Raw genomic sequence first — 25095 nt, 5'->3', positions numbered from 1 at the left:
CACAACTTTTTTGTGATGTTTGTCGTCACCAATGAAAAAAAACTATTACCCATAAACTTCACTAAGACTTTTATTTTCATTACACATTGAGAGAGCCCCAGAAGAAAGCATTGCATTTGTTTGGGTAAAGTAAAATTGGCACCACATTGTTAAATGCCACAGGTTAGATCATGGACTCTAACATCAAAAGAAGTGTTTTATATTTTTACAAGTTGCTTCTCCAGCAGTTGCAGCCTGGTTGACAAAGCTTCAAGTGAGAAATGTCAAGGAAAAAGTTGCAATAATAACTTCAATAAATGGACAATGCTGTCAATGGCAGCCAATGAGTTAAAAGAGTGCCCTGCAGGGGTCGCGTTAACCGAATATTTTCCGTCGTTGACCGTTTTTTTAAAACGGTGACGGAAAAAAATGAAGTCCATGTTAATGTAATAAACATGTTAATGACCCCGAAACGCAGTGTCAGCAATAATATTAACTTACAAGATATTTGTGTATATATATGTTTATACATCTTGACACTGTTCGTTTTCGATCATGGGTTCAAGCTAAGTTGTTGTAGAAGCATTTGAAGGCTTAGGTTTAAAGAAATTCTAAATATCTGTCTTACCTCCTCAGGTGTAGCTTTGGCTAAGCAAAGCAAAGGACCGTCTCTAAGCTGCTAGTCAGATGATCTGTTCCAAAAATAATTTTGAGCCATTATCAAATACTTTGTAGGATTCTTGTCCGTTTCATTCATTTTTGTTGTTTGTTTTTCAACTTTATAGACAACATTTTACGAGCTACGTCTTTATTTTAAATTCATATACAGTGGTACGTCTACATACGACGTTAATTCATTCCAGGACCATGTTTGTAAGTCGAAATGGTCTTATGTCGAGCAGGATATTTCCATAAGAATACATTACAATTAGGGTTGTTCCGATCATGTTTTTTTGCTCCCGATCCGATCCCGATCGTTTTAGTTTGAGTATCTGCCGATCCCGATATTTCGCGATCCGATTGCTTTTTTTTTTGTTCCCGATTCAATTCCAATCATTCCCGATAATTTTTTCCCGATCATATACATTTTGGCAATGCATTAAGAAAAAAATGAATAAAACTCGGATGAATATATACATTCAACATACAGTACATAAGTACTGTATTTGTTTATTATGACAATAAATCCTCAAGATGGCATTTAAATTATTAACATTCTTTCTGTGAGAGGGATCCACGGATAGAAAGACTTGTGACTTTGTATATTGTGACTAAATATTGCCATCTAGTGTATTTGTTGAGCTTTCAGTGATTGATACTGTAGCCATGCCCAAATGCATGATGAGAAGTGGAAGCATGACTGTGCGTAGTGCTACCAATTGATATATCTTCTCTGCGTTGGAAAATAACATAAGGTGTTAAGAAAAAGATCAATTGCTACCTTGCTTCCCAACATTGCTTCCCATGATATTTCTATTTCGTAGGGAGAGGGATTGTAAGGCTTTAGCCAATTAAAAAAAGGCTCCAAAGGCTGCCAAAATTCACACTACTCATTTTACGCTGCCTTTTATCTCTCTATAAAGGTAAAACGGCACCATTACAGATTGAGCGCGACAATGCGTGAGTGGGTCATGCGGTGCATGCATTAATTGCCTTATATATTTTAACGTAATTGATACATTTTTAAACAAATTAATTACCGCCGTTATCAGGATAAATTTCATAACCCTACCGTAAGCCTAAACTAAAGACTCTGGATGAGTGTAACATTTATGTCTGTAACGTTAAATACAATTAGAAAACGATTTTATATATATATATATAAATATATATATATATAAAAGGCATGGCCGGTATTTTTTTGCCGATTCCGATACTTTGAAAATGACGTGATCGGACCTGATCGATCGCATCTTTAATTATAATTCCATTAATTCATTCGACAGCCCGGCACTTACACTAAATCCTTAATAAATGCTGCTAGTACTATTGCAAATAGCAATTACACAGAGCAAAACAAATAAATTCTTAATAAAAAAATGGAATAATAATATAACAATAGTAATAATAATAATAATACCTGTAATAATGTAACGAATTGGGTTCTAATGTGGGGGATGTGTTTTGCATGGTGTACCTAAATGCACCGCGTGGCTGACTTGACAGAGTGAGACAGGACTTTTTACTCTCACTTTTCGTGTTCATCTGCGGCGGACGATGATTTTGTGACCCATGTATCTATAATTGCCATTTAGTAAGATCATCGTTATCGTGAGCCTTGTCTCACAAATCGCATCGTATAGTGAGGTTCCCAAACCCTATTCTGCACCTCGTCCTGTATTCCGTAGACTGTTTTGATTTAAGCGGAAGACTTTCAAATCAGCAGAAAGTTCCAAGATCGCAGATTACAGGGGTTACTAATGACTACTGTACCAAAGTGGTTATTGAGAAAAAGGATATTGTTGTGTAGCAGGCTCCTCAGCTTCTCATTGACTTGCTTCTGAAATATTATTAGGTCTTCACACTGACATGTGTGTTCACTGACATGAGCTGGTTTATCTGTTGAAGAAGAAAATCATAATCATGCCTGTTCATTCGTTTGAACCTCAATCTCTCCTTTGTGGTGCCCTTTTCCACTCTAAGCAGAGGTGGGTAGAGTAGCCAAAAAATTACTAGGTGTTTTTCATTGTATATACACATTCAATTTGTGTTTTTACACATTACTGAATCCATTGTTTTATAAATCATGCAAGGGAGTCAATTAACCACTTATGAATAAGCATTGCTGAATATATCCGTAACGTGATTTTAACTTTTAAAAGTGTTTTTCATTGTATATACTGTACACATTAGTTTTGTGTGTTTACACATTACTAAATCCATTGTTGTATTAATCATGTAAGAGAGTCTTTAAAACACTTATGAAAAAGCATTGCTTAATATATATGTAACATGAGTAAATTAAATTTTAAACAGGTTTTTTTCATTGTGTGTACATATTAACTTTGTTTTTTTTCCCACAAATTACTGAACCCATTGTTGTATTTATCGTGTAAGAGAGTCAAAACACTTATGAAAAAGCATTGCTTAATATATGTAACGTGATTGCACACATTGTATGACTTTTGTCCATCCGAGGTTGCCATACACAGCAAAATCTGTGGAGTTGATTTTTTTGGTGTAAATTATTTTTGAGTTGACTGGTGTTGATTTGGGTGTTGTTTTAACTCTAGCAGTGTTAAGATCGCTCTTGGCGTGGTTTCAATTAAGTGAGTTGAACACAGACAACCCTGGCAGAGTTAAATGTACTAGCAGAGTTAATCGGCTACACCCAGTTTAAGTGCATGTGTCGGAAAACAAAGCAGGCGCAAAGACTTCTGGGTAAAATGACACGACGACTGTAAGTAGTGTTGTCTGTAAATAGCTGGAGTGTGTTCGGTGTTAGGTTTTGTGTTGGTTCCCTCCCAGTGTTTTCCTGTGATTGCCCATTGATTTCACCTGTTGTGCCTGCTCCTAGTGTATCCTCCAACCTGCATCCTCCTGTGACACCCATCTGTTCCTCGTTGTCTCGTTACTCCTTGTTCTGCATGTGTATATAAGCTCCCAGTTTCTTTTCACTCTTTGTTGCGTCATTGTCAATGTCCATGTCAAGTTCTGGTCAGCAGTATTCGTGTCTATCCAAGCCCTTGTGTTCCGAGTGAGTTTTTTGAAACGCAGTCTTTTGTTAGTGACGGTTTTGTTTTCCTCAGTGCCTTCTTTGGATTACCACAGCCTTTGTTTTGTACTTTGTTTTTCGTTGGCTTTAATTAAACCCTTTTTTGCACCATTTATCTGCCTCACCTCCCTTTTCCTGCGTTTGGGTCCATACCACCTGCATGCCTGCAAACCCTGACATTCGGTTGAAAAAACACATAATTGTAAACCTGACCTCTGTGCTTACTTAAGGGAAGCAAAGTCCCTCTATTACCCCTCACGAGCGCAACGATAGGGTACAATTGCCAGGTCGGCCCACTTACTGCAATAGGGTCCCCCACTCATCCAGAATATTAACAACATCACAATACATATTTAAAATCAACACTCCCATTGTAAGAAAACAAAAGGTGGTTACACATTTTGCAGGTAAAAGGTTTGAATAGGAATTGCTTAACTTGTTCATTAAATCTTACTTAAATCATTTCGGCATATTTTTCATTTAACTACATAACTTAATAGTTACTTAAAGCAGTTGTGTGAAACCACTTGAAGTAAGGTTCTTGAATAAATACCATGTTTCACTTTTTTGAGTGTAGTCCCCAAGTTACAAATGTACCTGAGTTACGTGATTTCGACTTTACGACGCCGGAGTCTCATCCGCCACTTTGTCTCCAGTCGTTTTTTTTGTTTTCTTTTCTTTTTAGTCGCTTAGACCGTACCTTATTGTACCTTATTGTATCTTATTTTTTACTTTACCTTATAAATATGCTCGTTCTGCCCTTTGGCGAAAAGTGTATTTGATTATAATCAGGGGTGCACATAAGTGGTCCGCATGCGCGCATGCGTACCGGACGTAGACAAACGCGCTGGCCCTCAACGACTTCCATACGCTTTTGCGTACCGATAGCTGACCACCGTATTTGCGGCGGACACGAGAAAATAACTTCTCAAAATGTCAAAGAGGCAGGCCACACTGAGTAATTACTTCCGTGTTCCCCCACCCCCGTCAAAAGACAGACAGACGACAGAGACGTCACCGGAGCTACCGAAAAAAAGGACTTTTGCTGAAAAGTAGGAGGTACCATGGCTAGAAGCAAATGATGCTCGCACGGAAATGCGGTACAAAATGTGCTGTGAGAATCCCAATGTCGCCGATAAGAGCAGCGCATTTTATGTAGGGTCAAAGAATTTCAGCCATCCAAACTTTGAAAAGCACGAAAAAAACAGAGATTATGTGGCAATTAAGCAAACTGTCGATGTCAAACAGGACCCCGCTCGCCCTATGGACAAGTGGCGGAATAAAGGTAATGAACAGCGACATGCACTGACAAACGTGTTTTTGCTCGCATTTTACAAAGCTAAACATGCACGTTCAATAAGGTCTTATGAGGAGGACATCCCACTTTTAAAAAGGGTTGGAGTTAATGTGGGAGCCGCATAATGCCCTTTATTTTGAATTGGTGCTTTTTATTTCTTTACATTTCACTTCAAAGTAATGGCAATTTTGTTGTGCCAGTTGATGTTAATCAAGCATTAATTGCTAATATAATTAATTAAAGTTAATTGGCTCTAAGTAAAGCTTGTCATAAATTTATCGCATCAGGCGGGTCGGCTCTCAAGCTCAATGAGGACCAAGTCACATCTCCAGGTCCTCCTCTGAGAACCTGGGCAAAAAAATTATGTGCACCCCTAATTATAATGTTGACTGTTGTATTGGGTTGCATGATTTTATTTTGGCACAGGAAGCATAGAGCAGGTAATACGCACGAGATTAAGAGCACACGTACACAGGACGAACATGTTTGTGCACACGAAGACAAGCCCACGCGCACACACGAGGAAGAGCGTATTTGGGCTCACGAAGATGACAAGCAGCCGAGATATAGAGAGGGGAAAGGTGATAGCTGCTGTCTAGCTAGGATTCAAACGTCTTGGCGAGGACAGTACAATGATGTATCTTTGTGTTTATTTAATTTTTATTCAATGCACGACAGAGATTTATTTTTATATTTTTTGCTAGTGGTATGCCATGTTATTTTTTTGAATGAAAAAGGTTGAAATGATTGTTCTATATAATGAAAGGAGAAACTGATTTGCTCAGTGGAATGTCGACTCCTGCTTGTTATAGGAAGTACAAGGAGACCGAACAGGGTGTCACAAAATATAATTTGTACTGGAACTTCAACCGCTCATATGCCAATTTCATGCATGTGGTGTTTGAAAATCTTGGTTGACATTAATAAAAATGTAATAACATGCTCTGGAATTATTTTACATGCCTTTTTTGCTGGTTTTCTTAAAGTACCGTTAATGTATACGTAACGTGTGGCGCACCGTTACATATCTTGGACTTGAGCTTCTTTGTCACTTCTTCCATTTTGCCAAAGTCCTCAGTGTAATAGACATATTTGTCAAAAGGAGCGGACGCTATTTCTCTCAGCTCTTGTTCCACAGCTTTGCCCACACCCAATGCATAAATGGTGACTCCTAAAAGTACAATAAATAGTTAGCTTTTTGAATACCATTTCAGTCGAAATGAACTTGGTGAAAAAAAATTATACCTGAGTTCTTTAGTTTATTAGACCATTCAGAGACATCATTCTTAGATCTTCCATCAGTGAAGACAATGCTGACACGTGGGATGTTAGGCCTGGCACCTTCTTTGGCTGAAAAGCTCTCCTCAAACATATGACGCAAGGCTGAGCCCGTCATAGAGCCCCTAGCCATGTACCGCATCCTACTAACCGCTTCCTTGATGTCCCTGGGTGCACTGTACTGCCCCAAAGTGAACTCTGTGCGCACTTTGGTGGAGTACTGAATAAGCCCCACATGAGTGCCTTTCTCAGAAATGTCCAAAGAGTCCACTATTGCATTTATGAATTGCTTGACGAGTTCAAAGTTGTCATTCCCGAGACTCTTGGAGCCATCAATTGCAAAAACAAGATCAATGATCCCTTCGTTACACTCTGCTGATGTTGGAAACACGAAATGTATGTAACAATCATATTTCACATTAAAAAAAGAAATGTTTTTTTTTTTTTATCTGGGTTACATACTTTTGCAGCTCCGCCCATCATCAAGCAGCATAAATCCTTCTTTACACCTGCACATGTAGGAGTCAGTGGAGCTGACACATTGATGCTCACAACGATGATCCACTGTCTGACACAGGTCAACACCTAGCCATTTTGTCATGTCACAGAGATTGGTACAGATAATTTTGGGGGGAGGAATATGTTATTATGTTGTATAAGAACAGGAAATGAGAATTTAAAAACATGATAATGAAGGAGTACAAAGGGAGTTTGCATTTCGAGTGTTCCATGGAGTTTGCAAAGTAACCAGAAGTCTCAGTTTCAAAAATATTTACTGTGGTATGAAAAAGTTTCTGAAACTTTTGGAATTTCTCACATTACTGCATAAAATCACCATCAAATGTGATCTGATCTTTGTCAAAATCACACAGATGAAAAAACAGTGTCTGTGTGAACTAAAACCACCCAAACATTTATAGGTTTTCATATTTTAATGAGGATAGCATGCAAATAATGACTAAAGGGGGGAAAAATAAGTAAGTGAGGATAGCATGCAAATAATGACTAAAGGGGGGAAAATAAGTAAGTGAACCCTCTGCATAAGGCGGCTTAAAGAGCAATTGAAACCAATTTTTACCAAACAATTTAAATCAGGTGTGTGCCCAATCACTGATGAGTGGTTTGAAGCTGTCCTGCAAACAATAAAACATCCCACCGGTAAGAATTGTCTTGATGAAAAGTATTGTCTGATGTACATCATGGCTCGGTCAAAAGAGCTGTCTGAAGACCTGCGATAAAGGATTGTTGATTTGTTGAATGTTCGCAAAAAGGCAGATGGACATTCCACAGAAGTTTTTGCAAAATATTTTGGTGACTGATGAAACAAAAGTTGAATTGTTTGGGAGTAACACACAACTTCATGTGTGGAGGAAAAAACGGAACAGCTCACCAACATCAACACCTCATCCCCACCGTAAAGCATGGTGGAGGGAGCATCATGATTTGAGGCTGCTTTGCTGCCTCAGGGCCTGGAGAACTTGCAATCATTAATGAAAGAAGGAATTCAAATGTTCATCAGAATGTTTTGCAGGAAAACCTGAGGCCGTCTTTCAGACAGTTGAAGCAAAAAGAGCATATATGCTGCAACAAGACAGTGATCCAAAACACAGAATTAAATCAACTTCAGAATGGTTTTAGAACAACAAAATACACATTCTGAGGTTGCCAAGTCATAGTCCAGACTTGTACCCTATTGAGATGCTGTGGCATGACCTAGAGACATCGATTCATGCCAGACATCCCAAGAATCTGACTGACCTATAGCAGTTTTGTAGAGAAGAATGGGCCAAGATTATTCCTGATCGATTTGCCAGACTGATCTGCATCTGGTTGAAGTTACTGCTGCCAAAGGGGGGGGCACAAAATATTAAATGTGATGGTCCACTTACTTACTTTTCCCCCTTCTGTCATTGCTTGAATACTATCCTCATTAAAATATGAAAACCAATAAATATTTGGGTGGTTTTAGTTAAAGCAGACACTGTTTTTTTTTCATCTGTGTGATTTTGACAAAAATCAGAACACATTTGATGGTGATTTAATGCAGAAATGTGGTAAATTCCAAAAGGTTCAGATACTTTTTCATACCACTGTATGCATACTAACCAATGTGCAAATACAGTTAAGCAATTTTCAGAAAACCCACTTGGTCATTGAACTGAAGGACAGCTACAATAAATGATCTAGCGTATTGGATTTGAAAGCTCCAAAATGTTTAAAAGAGAGTCTTTTCACAGCATCATTCCTTGGCCTTGAGCACCACAAAGCAATAAGAAATTGTGACTTACTGTGACATGTTTTGCCATCTGGCGCGAGTCTGTAACCATCCCTGCATTTACACATACATGAGTCTGGAGTGTTGACAAACTCCTGTTCACAGCCATGCTGTCCATCGGCACAATGATCAATCTCTAGAAATTGAAAGAAAACAAAGGGGGAGTCTCTTAAATTGTCCTTTGAAATTCTAGGAATGCATAGCCACCCCAGATTGTAAGAATCTGATGCATCACATCTCAGTGTCAAAAAAATACAATTATAATGTCTCTCTTCTGTGCTCATTTCTGATTACTAAAGAATTTACCGCTGCAGGTCTTGCCATCAGGATTGAGAACATAGCCGTTCTTGCACAAGCATTTGTATGACTCTGGAGTGCCGACACAGTCGTGTTCACAGCTGTGCTCCACCGAGTTACATGAGTCTATTTCTGAGGGGTAAGAATTTCATTTGAATTATATTACTGTGAAAGAATATATTTTATTCATGCTTATAAAACACATTGCTGGTGCGATACTATATTTATTTGTTAGGTTATTCATCCAGGTTCATGTGTTGTATTTCTTTGAACATAATACAAAGAGGTTCAGTTGACTGTGTTATCAAATTTTCCCTCCCTTTTGGTGCCAGCCACAGCCCTGTTCTCAAGGTCGTAAACTGTGGAAAATCACCAGAGTTGATACTTAAGTTTCATAGGTATCGTTTCACAGTAAGCATCCAGTTTTGAGAAACAACACCAAATAAGGCACTTCCTAAATTGTTGCTATTTTGAACTAACCAATAACTGCACACCATGTACTCACTTTCTGCATATTCATGTGTTACCATGTATTATCATATGATTTTGCCAAATAAAAAGTGTGCACGCCGAGAAGAGAGTCGGAGATCGTCCCCATGCACGTAAACTGAAACTCGAGTGGCTTCTGACTGGGATGTGAGATTTCCGTTTCCTTGTGATTGTCTTTAGAATAGAATACTGGTTGTGTTTTATTTCCTGACAGTTACCATGAATAAAATACAGTGTAATAAACACATTTAGAAGTTGAGTGAGGAACAGCAAACAGCTGTAAAACAAACAATGTGTACTAGTGTTGCACCTATACTGATATGGCGCTAAGATGACATCATCGGTATCAGAGAGTACTACGTGCTGATACTGTGCAATATGTACTTTATGAGATCAAGTTTCCGAGCCCTGGTCACCCTACCCAAGATGGCCACCAGCTATGGACACCACCAGGGAAAAAAAGGAGCATTTGTCGTCCTTCCCAAGATGATGATAGCTATCCAATCATGTGGCATCCAGTCATCCTTCTGCTGTGAATTTCAATGACTTTATTTCTGGTAGACTTCCAGTCCATTTGAAGTTGGAAATTTCGCTCATTCACTGCCAGCCCTCCCAATTCAAATGGGTTACCTGTTTAGCACAGTGTTGTTTTGGCAGCCCTTTTAAATTTCGTCGTAATCTTTTGGATGAGAACACTTATTAGGTTTATTCATATTTTAGTAATCACAAAATGTGTTTGTCTTCGTCTCATTTTTGTTGACGAAAACCCAAGATTAGTCATTTTGTCTAGTGTCAGTCGACATTTACTAAAAATATTTTCATCTGTAAAATGAAAAAAAAAAAAATGTTAGGCCATTATGTTACAGACAACAGCTCTTTTGAAGAGAGGTTTCCTCCTAAATCAGAATTGAGAAGGAAAGAAATTGACTGGTTGAAGCAGTCATATCAAGAGTCAAGCAAGGTTCATGTTAAATCTATGACACAACAACAAATTGCAACAGAGTGCTAACTCAGAGTGTCTTGGGTGTTGGCCAAACATAAGAAGCCGTTCTCTGATGGAGAAATAATAACAGAGTGTATGACTGAAGTGATTGCAGCAATCTTTGAAGGAAAAGAAAAGGAGGAAATGACAACAAAAATCAAACAAATCTCACTCTCAGATTCATCAACCACAAGACGCAATGAAGTACTGGCTGATGATGTGAGTAAACAGCTCTGTGACTCCCAAATGCCATTTCTCTCATCGAGCAATGTTTTACAATTAATAGTTACTGTCAATAATTATTATGTTTGCACCTTACTGACAGATCTTGTCAATTATTATTGTATATGTGTAAACAATGTACCTGCATGTTTTTTTGTATTTTCATTTTCAAGTCAAGAAAATGTTTTGTTAATTTATTTTTATTTAATCAGAATGTGCACTGCATTTTTGTTTGGTCAAAAGGAAACCACCTTTACCACCTTCAACCTGCCTTGTACTTGAGCGACATTAATAAATGGACCCATGCTTGTATGAAAAAAAACTGTTGTGGACCTTCAAGATTTGTTATTGAGGACCCCTGGTCTACAACGACAGCGCCAACTTAGTGATAATACACACTCAGCAGGAAAACAGGACATTATTTTCAATTAATTATCCCCAACTGGACGCCACGAAATGTATGTAAAAAAAGACTCACTCCTGGGAAAAGTGGAAGAGGAAGTACTGTAAAAAGTACTGTAACATGTTTGGAACTTTTGTTCAAATAAAAGCAAACAAACAAAAATTTCCAGTATGGGATTGGGACTCGGTATCGGCAGATTCTCAAAATTACATCCACTACCTATTACTAATGCCTCAACCATTAGTGATTATAGGCCAATATCAAATCTGACATTCCTGGGAAAAATTATCGAGTGGGTTGTGTTCGAACAGATCCAGGTTTTTATGATGCAAAACAATCTTTTCAACTCATTTCAGTCTGGATTTCGGCCACAACACAGCACCGAGACCGTGCTTATCAAAGTCCTAAATGATATTCGTCAAAATACCGATGCAGGCAAATCATCTGTTCTGCTACTGTTGGATCTCAGTGCCGCATTTGACACGGTTGATCACAACATACTACTCAGCATATTGGAACAGTGGGTAGGGCTTATTGACACTGTTCTTCAGTGGTTCACATCTTATTTACATGATAGGGATTTCTTTTTTGTCAATCAGAAACCATCAGTCAGAACGAACCAAATTCACGTGTGGAGTCCCTCAAGGGTCAATTCTTGGACCACTCTTATTTAACATCTATATGCTTCCCCTAGCTCAGATTATGGAACAGTATGACATCTCCAATCACACCTATGCAGATGACACACAACTCTACATTTCTGTGTCCCCACATGATTTTAGTCCCTTAGTCTCCCTGAGTAAATGCATTCATCAAATCAATGAATGGATGTAAGAAGACAGAAGTGATCATTTTTCGGCCATAAAAGGATAGGTCAAAGATAAGCAGGCACCTTAGCACAATGTCACACAGAAAACAGATACGAAGAGCAGTGCACCGCCGCCGTTTTCGAAAGCCGTTTTCCGACCGGACTCACTCACGCAGCGACCCACTGTCTTGTCCGGTTTTCACGTCGCCGCCCGAGAAGTGCCATTTTTGGCTTGGGATCGTCACGACGACCGCCCTCACCTACGGTTCTACCTCGGCCGCCGAGAATGCGCTTTTTTCGTGCCGTTTGCCTTTTAGCTTTGACTTTTAGCACAGTGGGGTGATGAGGAAAGACTACTGTTTACTGTATCTGAAAATAATAGTAGCGGACTGCCAGAAGCCAAATCAATTAAGACGCCACTTAAAGACATTCGACCCCAATCTCATTGATAAGCCGCTTGATTGTTTTTCAGCGAAAACGTGCCGAATATTGCCAACAATAGTCCTGCTTTGTCAGTGTTATATCAGTAAACCAGTGAGCATTGTTAGCATGCTCATTGCAAAATGACTCCACACCAGTGCAAAGGAGGTAATACTGAGTGTGAGCAGCAAAAATAAAAACTGTCCTTCTGTCCAAGGACACTCTTTTTTTCCTTTATTCATTTTTGTTTTTTCGGTCAAATTTTTTGGCATATTGTCCTCATGAGTAAATGTTTCTAATCAATTTGAATTTGTTATTATTTACGGATTTTATTACATTTTATTTTTCTGTATCAAATGGTCAAAAATGTACCTTGAGTGTATTTTTACAGTTTGAATGTGACTTTTTTTTTTTTACTTCAGGCAAATTGATGCACGTCAAGTCTTCTCTGTTACAAATAAAACAATGTTAATAAAGTTATACTTTATTATAAGTTGATCTGTTACTTTTTTTCTTTATTAGAAAAAAAAGGACACAATGTTAGGCAGATGCGTATTTATAATAGTAATTTAATAGACAAATAATACTATTTACAGTGGCGGCAGAGAGTTTGGGGGGGGCGCGAAACATTTACGTCTTGCTTGGGGGGCGTAACAGAAAATAATTGAGAAGCACTGCTCTAAGCCAATTGGATCCCAGGAATGCTAGGCAATAGCCAATGGCAGAGCAACCAGGAGTATGTTACGGTCAGTAAACTCTGGATTTGCAAATGCCAGCCATACTTTATTTTTGCCTTTGGTATACTGAAATTTCTTTTGTAACAAGAGGCAATATTTTTCCTGCTGAGGCATGTCTTAACCTGAAAATTCTGTATGTCGAGACGATTGTAAGTAGAGGTACCACTGTACTTGAATTATATTGGCATTAATGTTTTACAATCACCTTTATTTTAAGAAAGAAACTAGTTCCAAAATCCAGTGAGGAGTAAGGAAGTCATTACCTGTACATGTTTTGTTATCTGGATTGAGGATAAAACCTCTTCGACATTTGCACCTGTAAGACGCAGGAGTGCTCACACACACATGCTGGCACTGATGGTCCACCGAGTCACACGCTGCCACACCTGTACAAAGTTTGGAGCGGAACACCGAGAGCAGGCTTTCCATCTGGCTAAAGTTAGCCACAAGATGCACATGCTCCGAGTGTGGCTCACTCCCCATGGCCTTAAGAGTGTTCGGGTCGACTCTTCCGACCCCGATGGCAAATATCTGGATGCCGGCCTGTCTCGCTTGAGTCGCGACCTCCTCCACTGAGTCCTGCGGTCTCCCGTCAGTCACGATCATCGCAATCCGAGGTACTTGAAGCTGGGCGTCTCGCGCTCCCTCAGCCTCAGTGAAAGCCGTTTCCGCAGTGTATTGAATAGCCAGACCTGTCATGGTACCTGTTGCCAGATGCTGCATGTTCTTCACTGCCTGCTCCACCTCAGCTTTTGTGCTGTATTTATTGAGGGAGAACTCATTCTGGACCACGCTGCCATACTGGAGCAGGCCAACACGTGTGGCATTGGGACCAATCTCCAAAAACTGGAGCAAGTTATGGACAAAGATCTTGACCTTTTCATAGTCGTCAGGTCGAATGCTCCGGGAGCTGTCGATCACAAAGACGAAATCCGCTGGGGAGTTTTTGCATGGGTTCTCTGAGATCATAAAAACATGTTCGGGTTTAAAATGAAAAAAGGCTTTAGACCTTGTGTCTTAGAAAGCACATACCAGATTCTTTGTTTTGGACATGCGTCACATTCCACCTTCTGGCAGTAAAAGGTCTGGGATGCCTTCTGTCTCCTAGAGCTGCATTACAATACAATAGGCAGAGGATAACAAAAACCAGGGAGCTCATTCTGTCAAGAGAAGGCTGACAGTTGCAGATCAGTCTATGAAAAAATACACACAAGATGGTATGTATGCAAGTGTTTTTCTGCAAAAAATTTATCTAAAGAAGGTTAAAAACAAAAAAACTAAAATTCTTTTTTACTTCAGCATATACTGAATAACATTTACACCAGGGGTGAAGGTGGCTACAATTTCTTGCTGGAACCACCTTATAGAGGTGGCCAGGGAGCCAGATTTTTTCAGCAAAGCTCCTAAAACCACAGATATGCAAAGAAAACTGCTTTTATACCCAGGAGTGAAAGTGGGCCAGAACGGTCAGGAACGCAGTTCCGGTATAAGATTCAGGGCCAGAACGCAGTTCTGGTATAAGATTCAGGGCCGGAAAGCTGTTCCGATACATGGTGCTTTGATTCTGAAAATATGACGGCAATTGTCAAAAAGCTGTATTAAGGGGGGAAAAAATGCTAAGCTGCCGCACATACACTTCGTCTCCAAGAAGAAAACAATCTACCAACATCAGATTTATATACACAAGTGTTAACAACAAGCATAATAATGTGCTTGTGTAGCGTAATCGGTTTCCACCAATATTTATGATTTATTTTATTCCACGGACGGCATGGATGTTTCCCCAGCTGCTGCAGTTATCTGAATCTGACGATGATGAGTCACGTCAATGTGCGAATGCACGCAGCAAAGCAAAACGCCTGGACTCATTTTTCCATTTAATTGGCTGACATACTGATATGTGATCAGCAGAGATAGTTAGCTCTGATTGGTTCAAATGTGCATGTTTTCTACAACAGCAAAAAAAAAAAAAAAAAGGGCAATGCTACATTAAATGGATCAAATCTTTAATAGCAATGAAAGAGTTGAGGAGGCATTTTTATCATATTTAGTTTTATTTGCTCTGATGTGGAGGTTCAGAACATCTTAGCTGTCAATGTGCACTTTGGACTGATCATTTATGTTAGGCTAATTATTAATTTCCTTATGATTTAAAAAAGTCAATGTTTGTGCAATCTTCAAAATATATTCCATTTCACTCTGCATAATTTAAGTCATTTGTACTTATTTTTCTGGATGTACAGTGGGGAGAACAAGTATTTGGTACACTGCCGATTTTGCTGGTTTTCCCACTTGCAAAGCATGTAGAGGTCTGTAATTTGTATCATAAGTTCTCTTCAACTGTGAGGGACGGAATCTAATACATAAAAACAGAAAATCACGTTGTATGATTTTTAAATAATAAATTTGCATTTAATTGCATGAAATAAGTATTTGATACATCACAAAAATTGTACTTAATATTTGGTACAGAAACCTTTGTTTGCTATTACAGATACCAAACGTTTCCTGTAGTCCTTGACAAGGTTTGCACACACTGCAGCAGGGATTTTGGTCCACTCCTCCATGCAGATCTTCTCCAGAGCCTTCAGGTTTCGGGGCTGCTGCCAGGCAACACGGACTTTCAGCTCCCTCCATAGATTTTCTATCGGGTTCAGATCTGGTGACTGGCTAGGCCACTCCAGGACCTTAAGATGCTTCTTAGGGAGCCACTCTTTAGTTGCCTTAGCTGTGTGCTTTGGGTCGTTGTCATGCTGGAAGACCCAGCCACGACCCATCTTCAGGGCTCTCACTGAAGGAAGGAGGTTGTCAGCCAAGATCTGGCGATACAAAGCCCCATCCATCCTCCCCTCAATACGGTGCAGTCGTCCTGTACCCTTGGCAGAGAAGCAGCCCCAAAAAATGATGTTTCCTCCTCCATGTTTCACGGTTTGGATGGTGTTCTTGGGGTTGTACTCATCCTTCTTTTTCCTCCAAACACGACGAGCCGAGTTTAGACCAAAAAGTTCGATTTTGGTCTCATCCGACCACATGACCTTATCCCATTGCTCCTCTGGATCATCCAGATGGTCAGTGACAAACTTCAGAAGTGTCTGGACATGCACTGGCTTCAGCAGCGTGACCTTGCGTGCGCTGTAGGATGTTAATCCATGACGGCGTAATGTGTTTCCGATGGTTTTCTTCGAGACTGTGGTTCCAGCTCTCTTCAGATCATTGACCAGGTCCTGCCGTGTAGTTCTGGGCTGATCCCTCACCTTCCTCATGATCAGTGATGCCCCACGAGGTGAGATCTTGCATGGAGCCCCAGAACGAGGCAGATTGACCGTCAACTTGAACTTCTTCCGTTTTCTAATAATCGCTCGAACAGTTGTTAACTTCTCACCAAGCGGCTTGCTTATTTTCCTGTAGCCCATCTCAGCCTTGTGCAGGTCTATTATTTTATCCCTGATGTCCTTACACAGCTCTTTGGTCTTGGCCATTGTGGAGAGGTTGGAGTTTGTTTGTTTGAGCATGTGAACAGGTGTCTTTTATACAGGTAACAAGTTCAAACAGGTGCAGTTACTTCCGGTAATGAGTGGAGAACAGGAGGGGTTCTTAAAAAAACTAATGTTGGTAATGTATCAAATACTTATTTCATGCAGTTAAATACAAATTTATTATTTTAAAAATTATACAATGTGATTTTCTGGATTTTTGTATTAGATTCCGTCCCTCACAGTTGAAGAGAACTTATGATACAAATTACAGACCTCTACATGGCTTGCAAGTGGGAAGACCAGCAAAATCGGCAGTGTATCAAATACTTGTTCTCCCCACTGTATGTTACATATATCTTGGTTATTTTTTTAAAAAATTAAAAAGTAAATGTTTATATTAACTTCGATTTTCATATACTACATCCTAGTTCTTAAGTAGTTAAAGTTGAGATTTGGCATTTAGTTTGTGAGGAAATGAGGGAAAATAAAAATTCGGAGATGGAGGTTGGAGTTATTGCTGTTTTTGTTAACACAATTTTGAATGAAAATCAGTTTTTGTATGTGTTTTAGAAATAACTGCTAAAACAGTTTTCTTTGCATTTCAGTAGTTCAAGAGGTTTGACCCCCCCGTACAGAAATAGATAAATAAATACAATTTCTGGCTCCATGGCGACCTTCACGTCAGGGAGTTCCTGCAAGAAATTCTAGCCACTTTCACCCCTGGTTATACCTATAACACACAATAAAACACAATAGGTTTTACACATGCATTAGGCTACTGCATTACACTTAGTGTAACAAGGCATACATGAGAAAATGATTTTCATGGAAAATTGTATTTTTTTAGGGATCTGCAAAATAACAGTTAACAAAAACACCAAACAGTAACCGCAACCTACATCTCCTAATATTCATTTTCTCTCATTACCTTTTGTTTTTGCTTGTATGTCCCAGAAAACGTGCATTTGAACCAATCAGAGTAAACTATCTATGCTGATCACCTGTCAGTATGTCAGCCAATTGTTTTCTGGAAGAGCAAAAAAAGAAAAAGCTTGTTGAATTCATGTGATAAAAAAGGGCAATGCAAGAGAAAATTGATCAGATCTTTAAGAAAAAGGAAAGAGTTGAAGAGGCTTAATTTAATTTTTATTTTATTTTATTTTATTTTATTTGCTTTAATGGGGAGGTTCAGAACATCTTCCATGGCAATGTGCACTTTGGACCTATTTTTGTTCGTTTAGGTTAGGTTACTTATTTATTTCTTATAATTTAAAAAGTCGATGTTTCTGTGAACTTAAAATATATTTAATTTAACTGTGCATAATGTAAGTCAATTGTACTTATTTTTCATTAATGTGTGTTACTTAATTATCTTAAATCTTAAATTTTAATGTACATCATATGTTTTCTTAAGTAGTTAAAATTTAGGTTTCTCATTTAGATGTGAGGAAATGAGGGAAAATAAAAATTAGGAGATGGAGGTTTGTGTTACTGTTGTTTTTTCAAACTGTTATTTTGCAAAATGCAAATGATTGGGAAAAAATACCATTTTGAATGAAAATCAGTTTCTCATGTATACATTGTGACAGTATGTGCAATGCAGTATCATAATGCATATGTAAAACCAGTTTTTTTTTTGTGTGTGCATGTGTTATAGGTATAATTGTGCCAAAAGCAATTTTCTCTGGTTTTCAGTGGTTTTAGGAGGTTCCGGCAAGAAATCCTATAGCCACTTTCACCCCTGATCATACTACATTGAATGTAAGAACCAAACACTGGACATAAGGGTAAAGCAAAACAAAAATAGTAACACCTAGTGAACGAGGTGTTGCATTAGAGATCATAAGGAGGTTTATAAATACTAGGGATGTGACAAAATATTCGTTCATTCGAAACCAGAGCATTCACAGTCATTCTGTCTGATGTTCAGGGCATTTACAGGTCACTTGCTGTTCATTTTAGGGCATTTACAAGTAATTTCCTCTTGAGTTTGAGTCACTGCCTATTCTTTTGGGTGATTCCCAGGTCACTTCCCATAAATTACCCCAAACTCCAGAGGAAGTACCGCATTGGCCCGAATATAAGACTGTGTTTTTTTGCATTAAAATAAGACTGAAAAAGTGGGGGTCGTCTTAAATTCGCGGTCTAGACATTATACCCATTCACGACGCTAGATGGCGCCAGATATCATTGAAGCGATGTTCTGTCATGACAGATCTCAGCTACTTTCAAGTTTAACCAGTTTGCATTATTTTATTGCAATGTTTTTCCTTATTCAGATTTTGTTTCAAGACTACAGTTACAGTTAGACCTCACTTTGATGGTTAATGCACTTATTGCAATTTTGTTGTTTTATCACAATAGATTGGTTTATTTACATTTAAAAAAACAGAAGCCATTCATTTATGAATGTGATTGCACTTTAGTTTACATATTTAAATGTTCAGATATTAAGATTTGAATGGGGCAAAATAACATGCTTTTTCACTCAAATATATTGTTTTAAGCATTTGTTTCAGATGTACTGTAATTATTTTCTGTATAAAATTAATTTGGTGTTCAGAAAGTCTTTTTTCAAACTTGAGTCTTGAAAAAGAGTCGGGGTCGTCTTATAATCAGGGCTGTCTTATATTCAGGCCAATATGGTAACTGAAAATCAACAGGTAAATGACCTTAAATGGCCCAAAGATACCTCATTGCCTGGCAATGGCTGCCACTGACGGCCATAGACGTTCAATCCGTTTGAAGTGGGAGGGATGAACAAATGTTCATTCGCTGCCACCCTCCCAGTTCAAATGGATTGGACGTCTACTGGTGATAAACTAAACTAAACTAATTACCAGCAGAAGCTTGTTTTTCTGTTTATTAGAATATTCTAGAATGATTTCCTAATATATCGATAATCGGTGTATCGCCATGTCGTCAGATCATCGTTATTGTGAACTTTGTATCGTATCGTATCGTGAGCTACCAAGAGGTTCCCACTCCTAATAAATACACTAGGGATGTCCATATCACACACGCATTTTTTGCATGTGTGTCTGAGTCCGAGTCACCTGATTTTGTGGAATCCTGATCCAATACCTTGAAAAATGGAAATATATCAAGGATGAAACAAGAAGTTTTTTAAGTAAGTAAGTTAGGGTCACTGGCAGCATGGGATCAATTCCCACTCAGTGGCGGTATGATTGTGAGTGTGAATACTGTGTGCCCTATGACCAGAGGTGGGTAGTAACGTTAATGTTACATTTACTCAGTTACATTTACTGGAGTAACTTTTTGACAAAAATGTACTGCACTTCTAAGAGTAGTTTTACTAAACTATACTTCTTACTTTTACTTGAGTAGATCTGTGAAGAAAAAACGCAACTCCTACTCCGCTAATTTGGGCTACACTAGTCGTTACTGTTTTCCTTTTTATTTATCATATTAGATTCTACTTTTGCTTTGCCAGAGATGATACCAACAATGGCTCAACCAGTTTCACCAATGAAACGTCGCAACAATAATCACATGACTCCATTACACTAATCAGACTCAAGCTTGCCATTCTACAATCATGCCGGCCTGTTCAATCACATGGTGTCTTTAAAGCACTGAAATAAGTATTCGGCATAGAGCGCTACCGTCAACATGGCTCGAAAGCGCGGATTTTAAACTCTCTCCCACCGACTGATCACGGAAAACCGGAAATATGATTTCATACTAGTAATAATGCTTTCTCCACTAGAGGGCACTCATGCTCTTTGGAGAAATGATGCTTCATTTATGTAAGTTTTTTCTCTCGTTGGAATCCAATGATATTGTTTTGCATTTCTTTGGCCTCATTTTGTTATATAGTTCGTTATAGTACAGTACAATATTAACAGTTCATATGGATAACTAAAAAAAATACTTTTTTTTTTTTTTTTAATCAAACATCGTAAACAGTTACTCATAATGTTACTCGTTATTTAGTATTCTTTTCACCAAATACCTTTTTACTTAAACTTGAGTACATTTTTTTGGATGACTACTTTTACTTGAATAATATTATTTGAAGTAACGCTATTCTTACTCGAGTAAAATTTGGGGCTTCTCTACCCACCTCCATTTCTTCTCTATCCATCTATGACTGACTGGCGACCAGTTTAAAGTGTATTGTCCATCTTTTGCCCAAAGTCAGCTGAGCTAGGCTCCAGCACCCCATGGCCCTGACAAGGATAGACGCTGTTGAAAATGAATGGATTGCTTGCTTGTAGTTCTTTACTTATTCACTACCATTGACAGTTAGATATTACAGTGCCTTGCAAAAGTATTCGGCCCCCTTGAACCTTGCAACCTTTCGCCACATTTCAGGCTTCAAACATAAAGATAGAAAATTTTAATTTTTTGTCAAGAATCAACAACAAGTAGGATACAATCGTGAAGTGGAACAAATTTTATTGGATAATTTAAACTTTTTTAACAAATAAAAAACTGAAAAGTGGGGCGTGCAATATTATTCGGCCCCCTTGCGTTAATACTTTGTAGCGCCACCTTTTGCTCCAATTACAGCTGCAAGTCGCTTGGGGTATGTTTCTATCAGTTTTGCACATCGAGAGACTGACATTCTTGCCCATTCTTCCTTGCAAAACAGCTCGAGCTCAGTGAGGTTGGATGGAGAGTGTTTGTGAACAGCAGTCTTCAACTCTTTCCACAGATTCTCGATTGGATTCAGGTCTGGACTTTGACTTGGCCATTCTAACACCTAGATATGTTTATTTTTGAACCATTCCATTGTAGATTTGGCTTTATGTTTTGGATCATTGTCCTGTTGGAAGATAAATCTCCGTCCCAGTCTCAGGTCTTGTGCAGATACCAACAGGTTTTCTTCCAGAATGTTCCTGTATTTGGCTGCATCCATCTTCCTGTCAATTTTAACCATCTTCCCTGTCCCTGCTGAAGAAAAGCAGTCCAAACCATGATGCTGCCACCACCATGTTTGACAGTGGGGATGGTGTGTTCAGGGTGATGAGCTGTGTTGCTTTTACGCCAAACATATCGTTTTGCATTGTGGCCAAAAAGTTCAATTTTGGTTTCATCTGACCAGAGCACCTTCTTCCACATGTTTGGTGTGTCTCCCAGGTGGCTTGTGGCAAACTTTAAACGAGACTTTTTATGGATATCTTTGAGAAATGGCTTTCTTCTTGCCACTCTTCCATAAAGGCCAGATTTGTGCAGTCTATGACTGATTGTTGTCCTATGGACAGACTCTCCCACCTCAGCTGTAGATCTCTGCAGTTCATCCAGAGTGATCATGGGCCTCTTGGCTGCATCTCTGATCAGTTTTCTCCTTGTTTAAGAAGAAAGTTTGGAAGGACGGCCGGGTCTTGGTAGATTTGCAGTGGTCTGATGCTCCTTCCATTTCAATATGATGGCTTGCACAGTGCTCCTTGAGATGTTTAAAGCTTAGGAAATCTTTTTGTATCCAAATCCGGCTTTAAACTTCTCCACAACAGTATCTCGGACCTGCCTGGTGTTTTCCTCGGTTTCCAAAATGCTCTCTGCACTTTAAACAGAACCCTGAGACTATCACAGAGCAGGTGCATTTATACGGAGACTTGATTACACACAAGTGGATTCTATTTATCATCATCGGTCATTTAGGACAACATTGGATCATTCAGAGATCCTCACTGAACTTCTGGAGTGAGTTTGCTGTGAAAGTAAAGGGGCCGAATAATATTGCACGCCCCACTTTTCAGTTTTTTATTTGTTAAAAAAGTTTAAATTATCCAATAAATGTTGTTCCACTTCACGATTGTGTCCCACTTGTTGTTGATTCTTGACAAAAAAATTAAATTTCATATCTTTATGTTTGAAGCCTGAAATGTGGCGAAAGGTTGCAAGATTCAAGGGGGCCGAATACTTTTGCAAGGCACTGTATATCCATTTCAACTTAGGAGACATTGAGTGGTCATGTTTCACTGCCATTGGCGGCAATGAACGTCCATTCAGATTTGACTGGGGGGTTGGCAGCGATCCTCCTGTCAGAATGGATTGGACGTCTATTGCAGTCAATCACAAGCCAATAAGTTATTACTTAAAAGAAAAAAATGAATAAATGGATTTTTTAAATCCAATCTTATTTTACACGATTTCGATCCTTTGAAAATGACATGATTGGGCCTGATTTTTCAATTGAGTGATCGGATCGGGGACATCCCTAAAATACACCTTTTTTTTTTTTTTTTTTGCCTCTAGTATATTTTAGTGTTCCAGTTTCTGACTTTTATTAGTCTAATCTTTCATTAATTCATAAATTTTAATTCAGATACAGTCAAAGCTGCAAATTCAAAATTACAAGAGCAGTCACTAGATTGGTATTTTTCCAGTAAGAATTCAGAGCCATTCAGTTGTTTGATGCATGTAGTTTGTAATGAGGGTGAATACTCTTAATAATAAGGTACCGTAAATTTACGCATTTATTAATATTTTTTTTTTTTTTTTAATCCCTCCACCCCGCCTAATCACGTCTCCTTTCGACTTACCTTCCCTCCTCTATGATTAATAAAGAAAAATATATGATTACCGTAATTCTTTTAGACTATAAGTCGCACGTGACTATAAGCCGCCACCAAATTTGACGTGAAAATGGCATTTGTTTGTTTATATGGCTATAATCCGCAGCTGTCCTCACTGTATTATGGGATATTCACGCAAAAATATATAAACAGGTAACACAAAAATTATGAACATTATTCACCCCTTCAGGGACGGTGGTCACTACAGTGGACAGCTTTTCAAAAGTTGACACTTAAGACCTGTAACTGTCTTGGTGAATTTTATCTTACTGTAATTTTTGGACTATAAACCACGACTTGATTCCTGTGGTTTATAGTCCAGTGCAGCTTATATGTTGATTTATCATCCAGCAAATTATCTCACTTTTGAATAGATGAAAAAGAGGGTTAGTCGGGTTAGCGACAAAATTTGCCGGATGACACGTAATGGCATGTGTCATAAGCATTCATTACTGCCCATGACAGCGTCTTTTGTTAAACTTGAAATTTCTTTGAACTTTTGAAAACCTGTCCACTGTAGTGACCACCGTCCGTGAAAGGGTTAATAATGATCATAATTTTTGCTATTTGATTTCCTTTCTAGGTAAAAAGCACTATAGGAAATGGCGAAAAACACTCAGGTGACTTGAAGTTCCGCTCTGAGACCCCCAATTTGGCCAACTTTCAAAATTGTCCGATATGCATGTGTTATACATCATTGGAAAGCTTAGAATCTCAATTTTCAGGGGGGAAGAAAATTTTTGAACAGGAGGGTTTTTTTTTTTATGTTTTTTAAACAGCAAAACCCTATCTGGAGGTGAGAGCACGCGAGAACAGAATTACAGACGCCATGACTTTAACGAGATATTATCGTGTACTTACCTTGTTTCGATCCAAACACTCCATGAAGCATACTGGACTGTCTCAGAAAATTAGAATACACAATATTCTAATTTTCTGAGACAGTCCTGTATATTGTTCTATGTAAAGGACGTCAGCCAAGGTCGGCCCCCCACATTTTTACCACGCCAAATCTGGTCCCCTTTGCAAAAAGTTTGGACACCCCTGCTTTAAATGGTGGATTAATGTACAGGACTGTCTCAGAAAATTAGAATATTGTGTATTCTAATTTTCTGAGACAGTCCAGTATATGACTGAGTGTCAAAACACAGCTGTGAATGGCCACAGCTGGATTTTTTTAGAGATTTTATGGGTGAAACATGGTAAAATAACAAGGGTCGCGATGCAGAAATCGCAGACATCACGGAGTGGTCGAGATTTTCTTTTCACATATTTACCCTTTTTAAACATTTCTTTTATTAATTTTTTTTTGTTTGGATCAATTATTCATCATCTAACATATCGGGGAAAATGCGACAGTAACAAAAAAAATACAATTAAGCAATAGTTATGAGGTAGATATCCGTGACTTTTTTACAGACGCCATTTTATTCATTGTGACGTAATTTGTTTAAAAGTTTAAAATATGTGAGTGAATTGGTTTTTAAAGTCGTTTTTTTTTTTTTTTTTTTTTTTAACGAAATATTAGACATCAATTAATGATTCTAAGCTAAAAACGACATTTTGAATAATAAATATAATTACCTTAGTTTTATGGCTGGGTTGAAACAAAAGCGGTTGCGCGACGTCTGTAAACGGGGGTTTTCAGGGTAAAACTTTTAATTAACTTTTAATTAAAAATAGTTCGGGGGCTTAATGCGCCATGAATCTGCGATGGCAGCATATAGACATATTGTTCTATCATACATGACAGTTGTTTTGGCTTAAAATACCGCAGTTTCTTTTAAAGAGGAGTGCAAGAGCAGAAGCTGCTTTTTCAGTCTTGTCAGTGTTTTCCACCAAATACAAAACAACAACTAGCTAAATTTATGCGTATAATACACATGATATACACGAAATATGTGTAAAAACTGTATGTTATCATTGCAGTTAATAAAAATCACATACCTCGTAATAGGAAACAATTTTTCAACTCTCTTTAAAATGAGTGAACAAATCCACACTGAGATCTGTCAAAGGTTCCAGATTGTCCGAGATATCTTTACTTCTTGGTCATGGTCTGGAAAATTCCCTCACGATGCTCTTCTCAGACTAGATCCACTCTGCTTAGCCTTTTACTCTCGGTTTCCCTTCTGACTGCAACCACAGAAACGCCTCTGACTTCTTCTGATG

The 25095-nt window shown here is 38.4% G+C and overlaps 1 protein-coding gene across 1 annotated transcript; it reads right to left on the bottom strand.

Moving 5' to 3' along the window:
* Window positions 1–197: 197 nt before the first annotated feature.
* Window positions 198–16315, bottom strand: LOC130915348 (matrilin-2-like). The gene is made up of 9 exons (XM_057835308.1): window positions 16285–16315; window positions 13166–13861; window positions 8851–8973; window positions 8558–8680; window positions 6732–6854; window positions 6237–6644; window positions 6010–6162; window positions 2440–2538; window positions 198–253 (listed from the first exon to the last, which is right to left on the bottom strand). The coding sequence occupies exons 1-9, from the start codon at window positions 16313–16315 to the stop codon at window positions 198–200; spliced, it is 1812 nt and encodes a 603-aa protein (XP_057691291.1).
* Window positions 16316–25095: the final 8780 nt, after the last annotated feature.

The sequence above is a fragment of the Corythoichthys intestinalis genome, chromosome 4, assembly GCF_030265065.1.
Source record: "Corythoichthys intestinalis isolate RoL2023-P3 chromosome 4, ASM3026506v1, whole genome shotgun sequence".
Classification (NCBI taxonomy): domain Eukaryota; kingdom Metazoa; phylum Chordata; class Actinopteri; order Syngnathiformes; family Syngnathidae; genus Corythoichthys; species Corythoichthys intestinalis.
The sequence above is the reverse complement of the archived record's forward strand: the minus strand, read 5'-3'. Positions and strand labels throughout refer to the sequence as shown.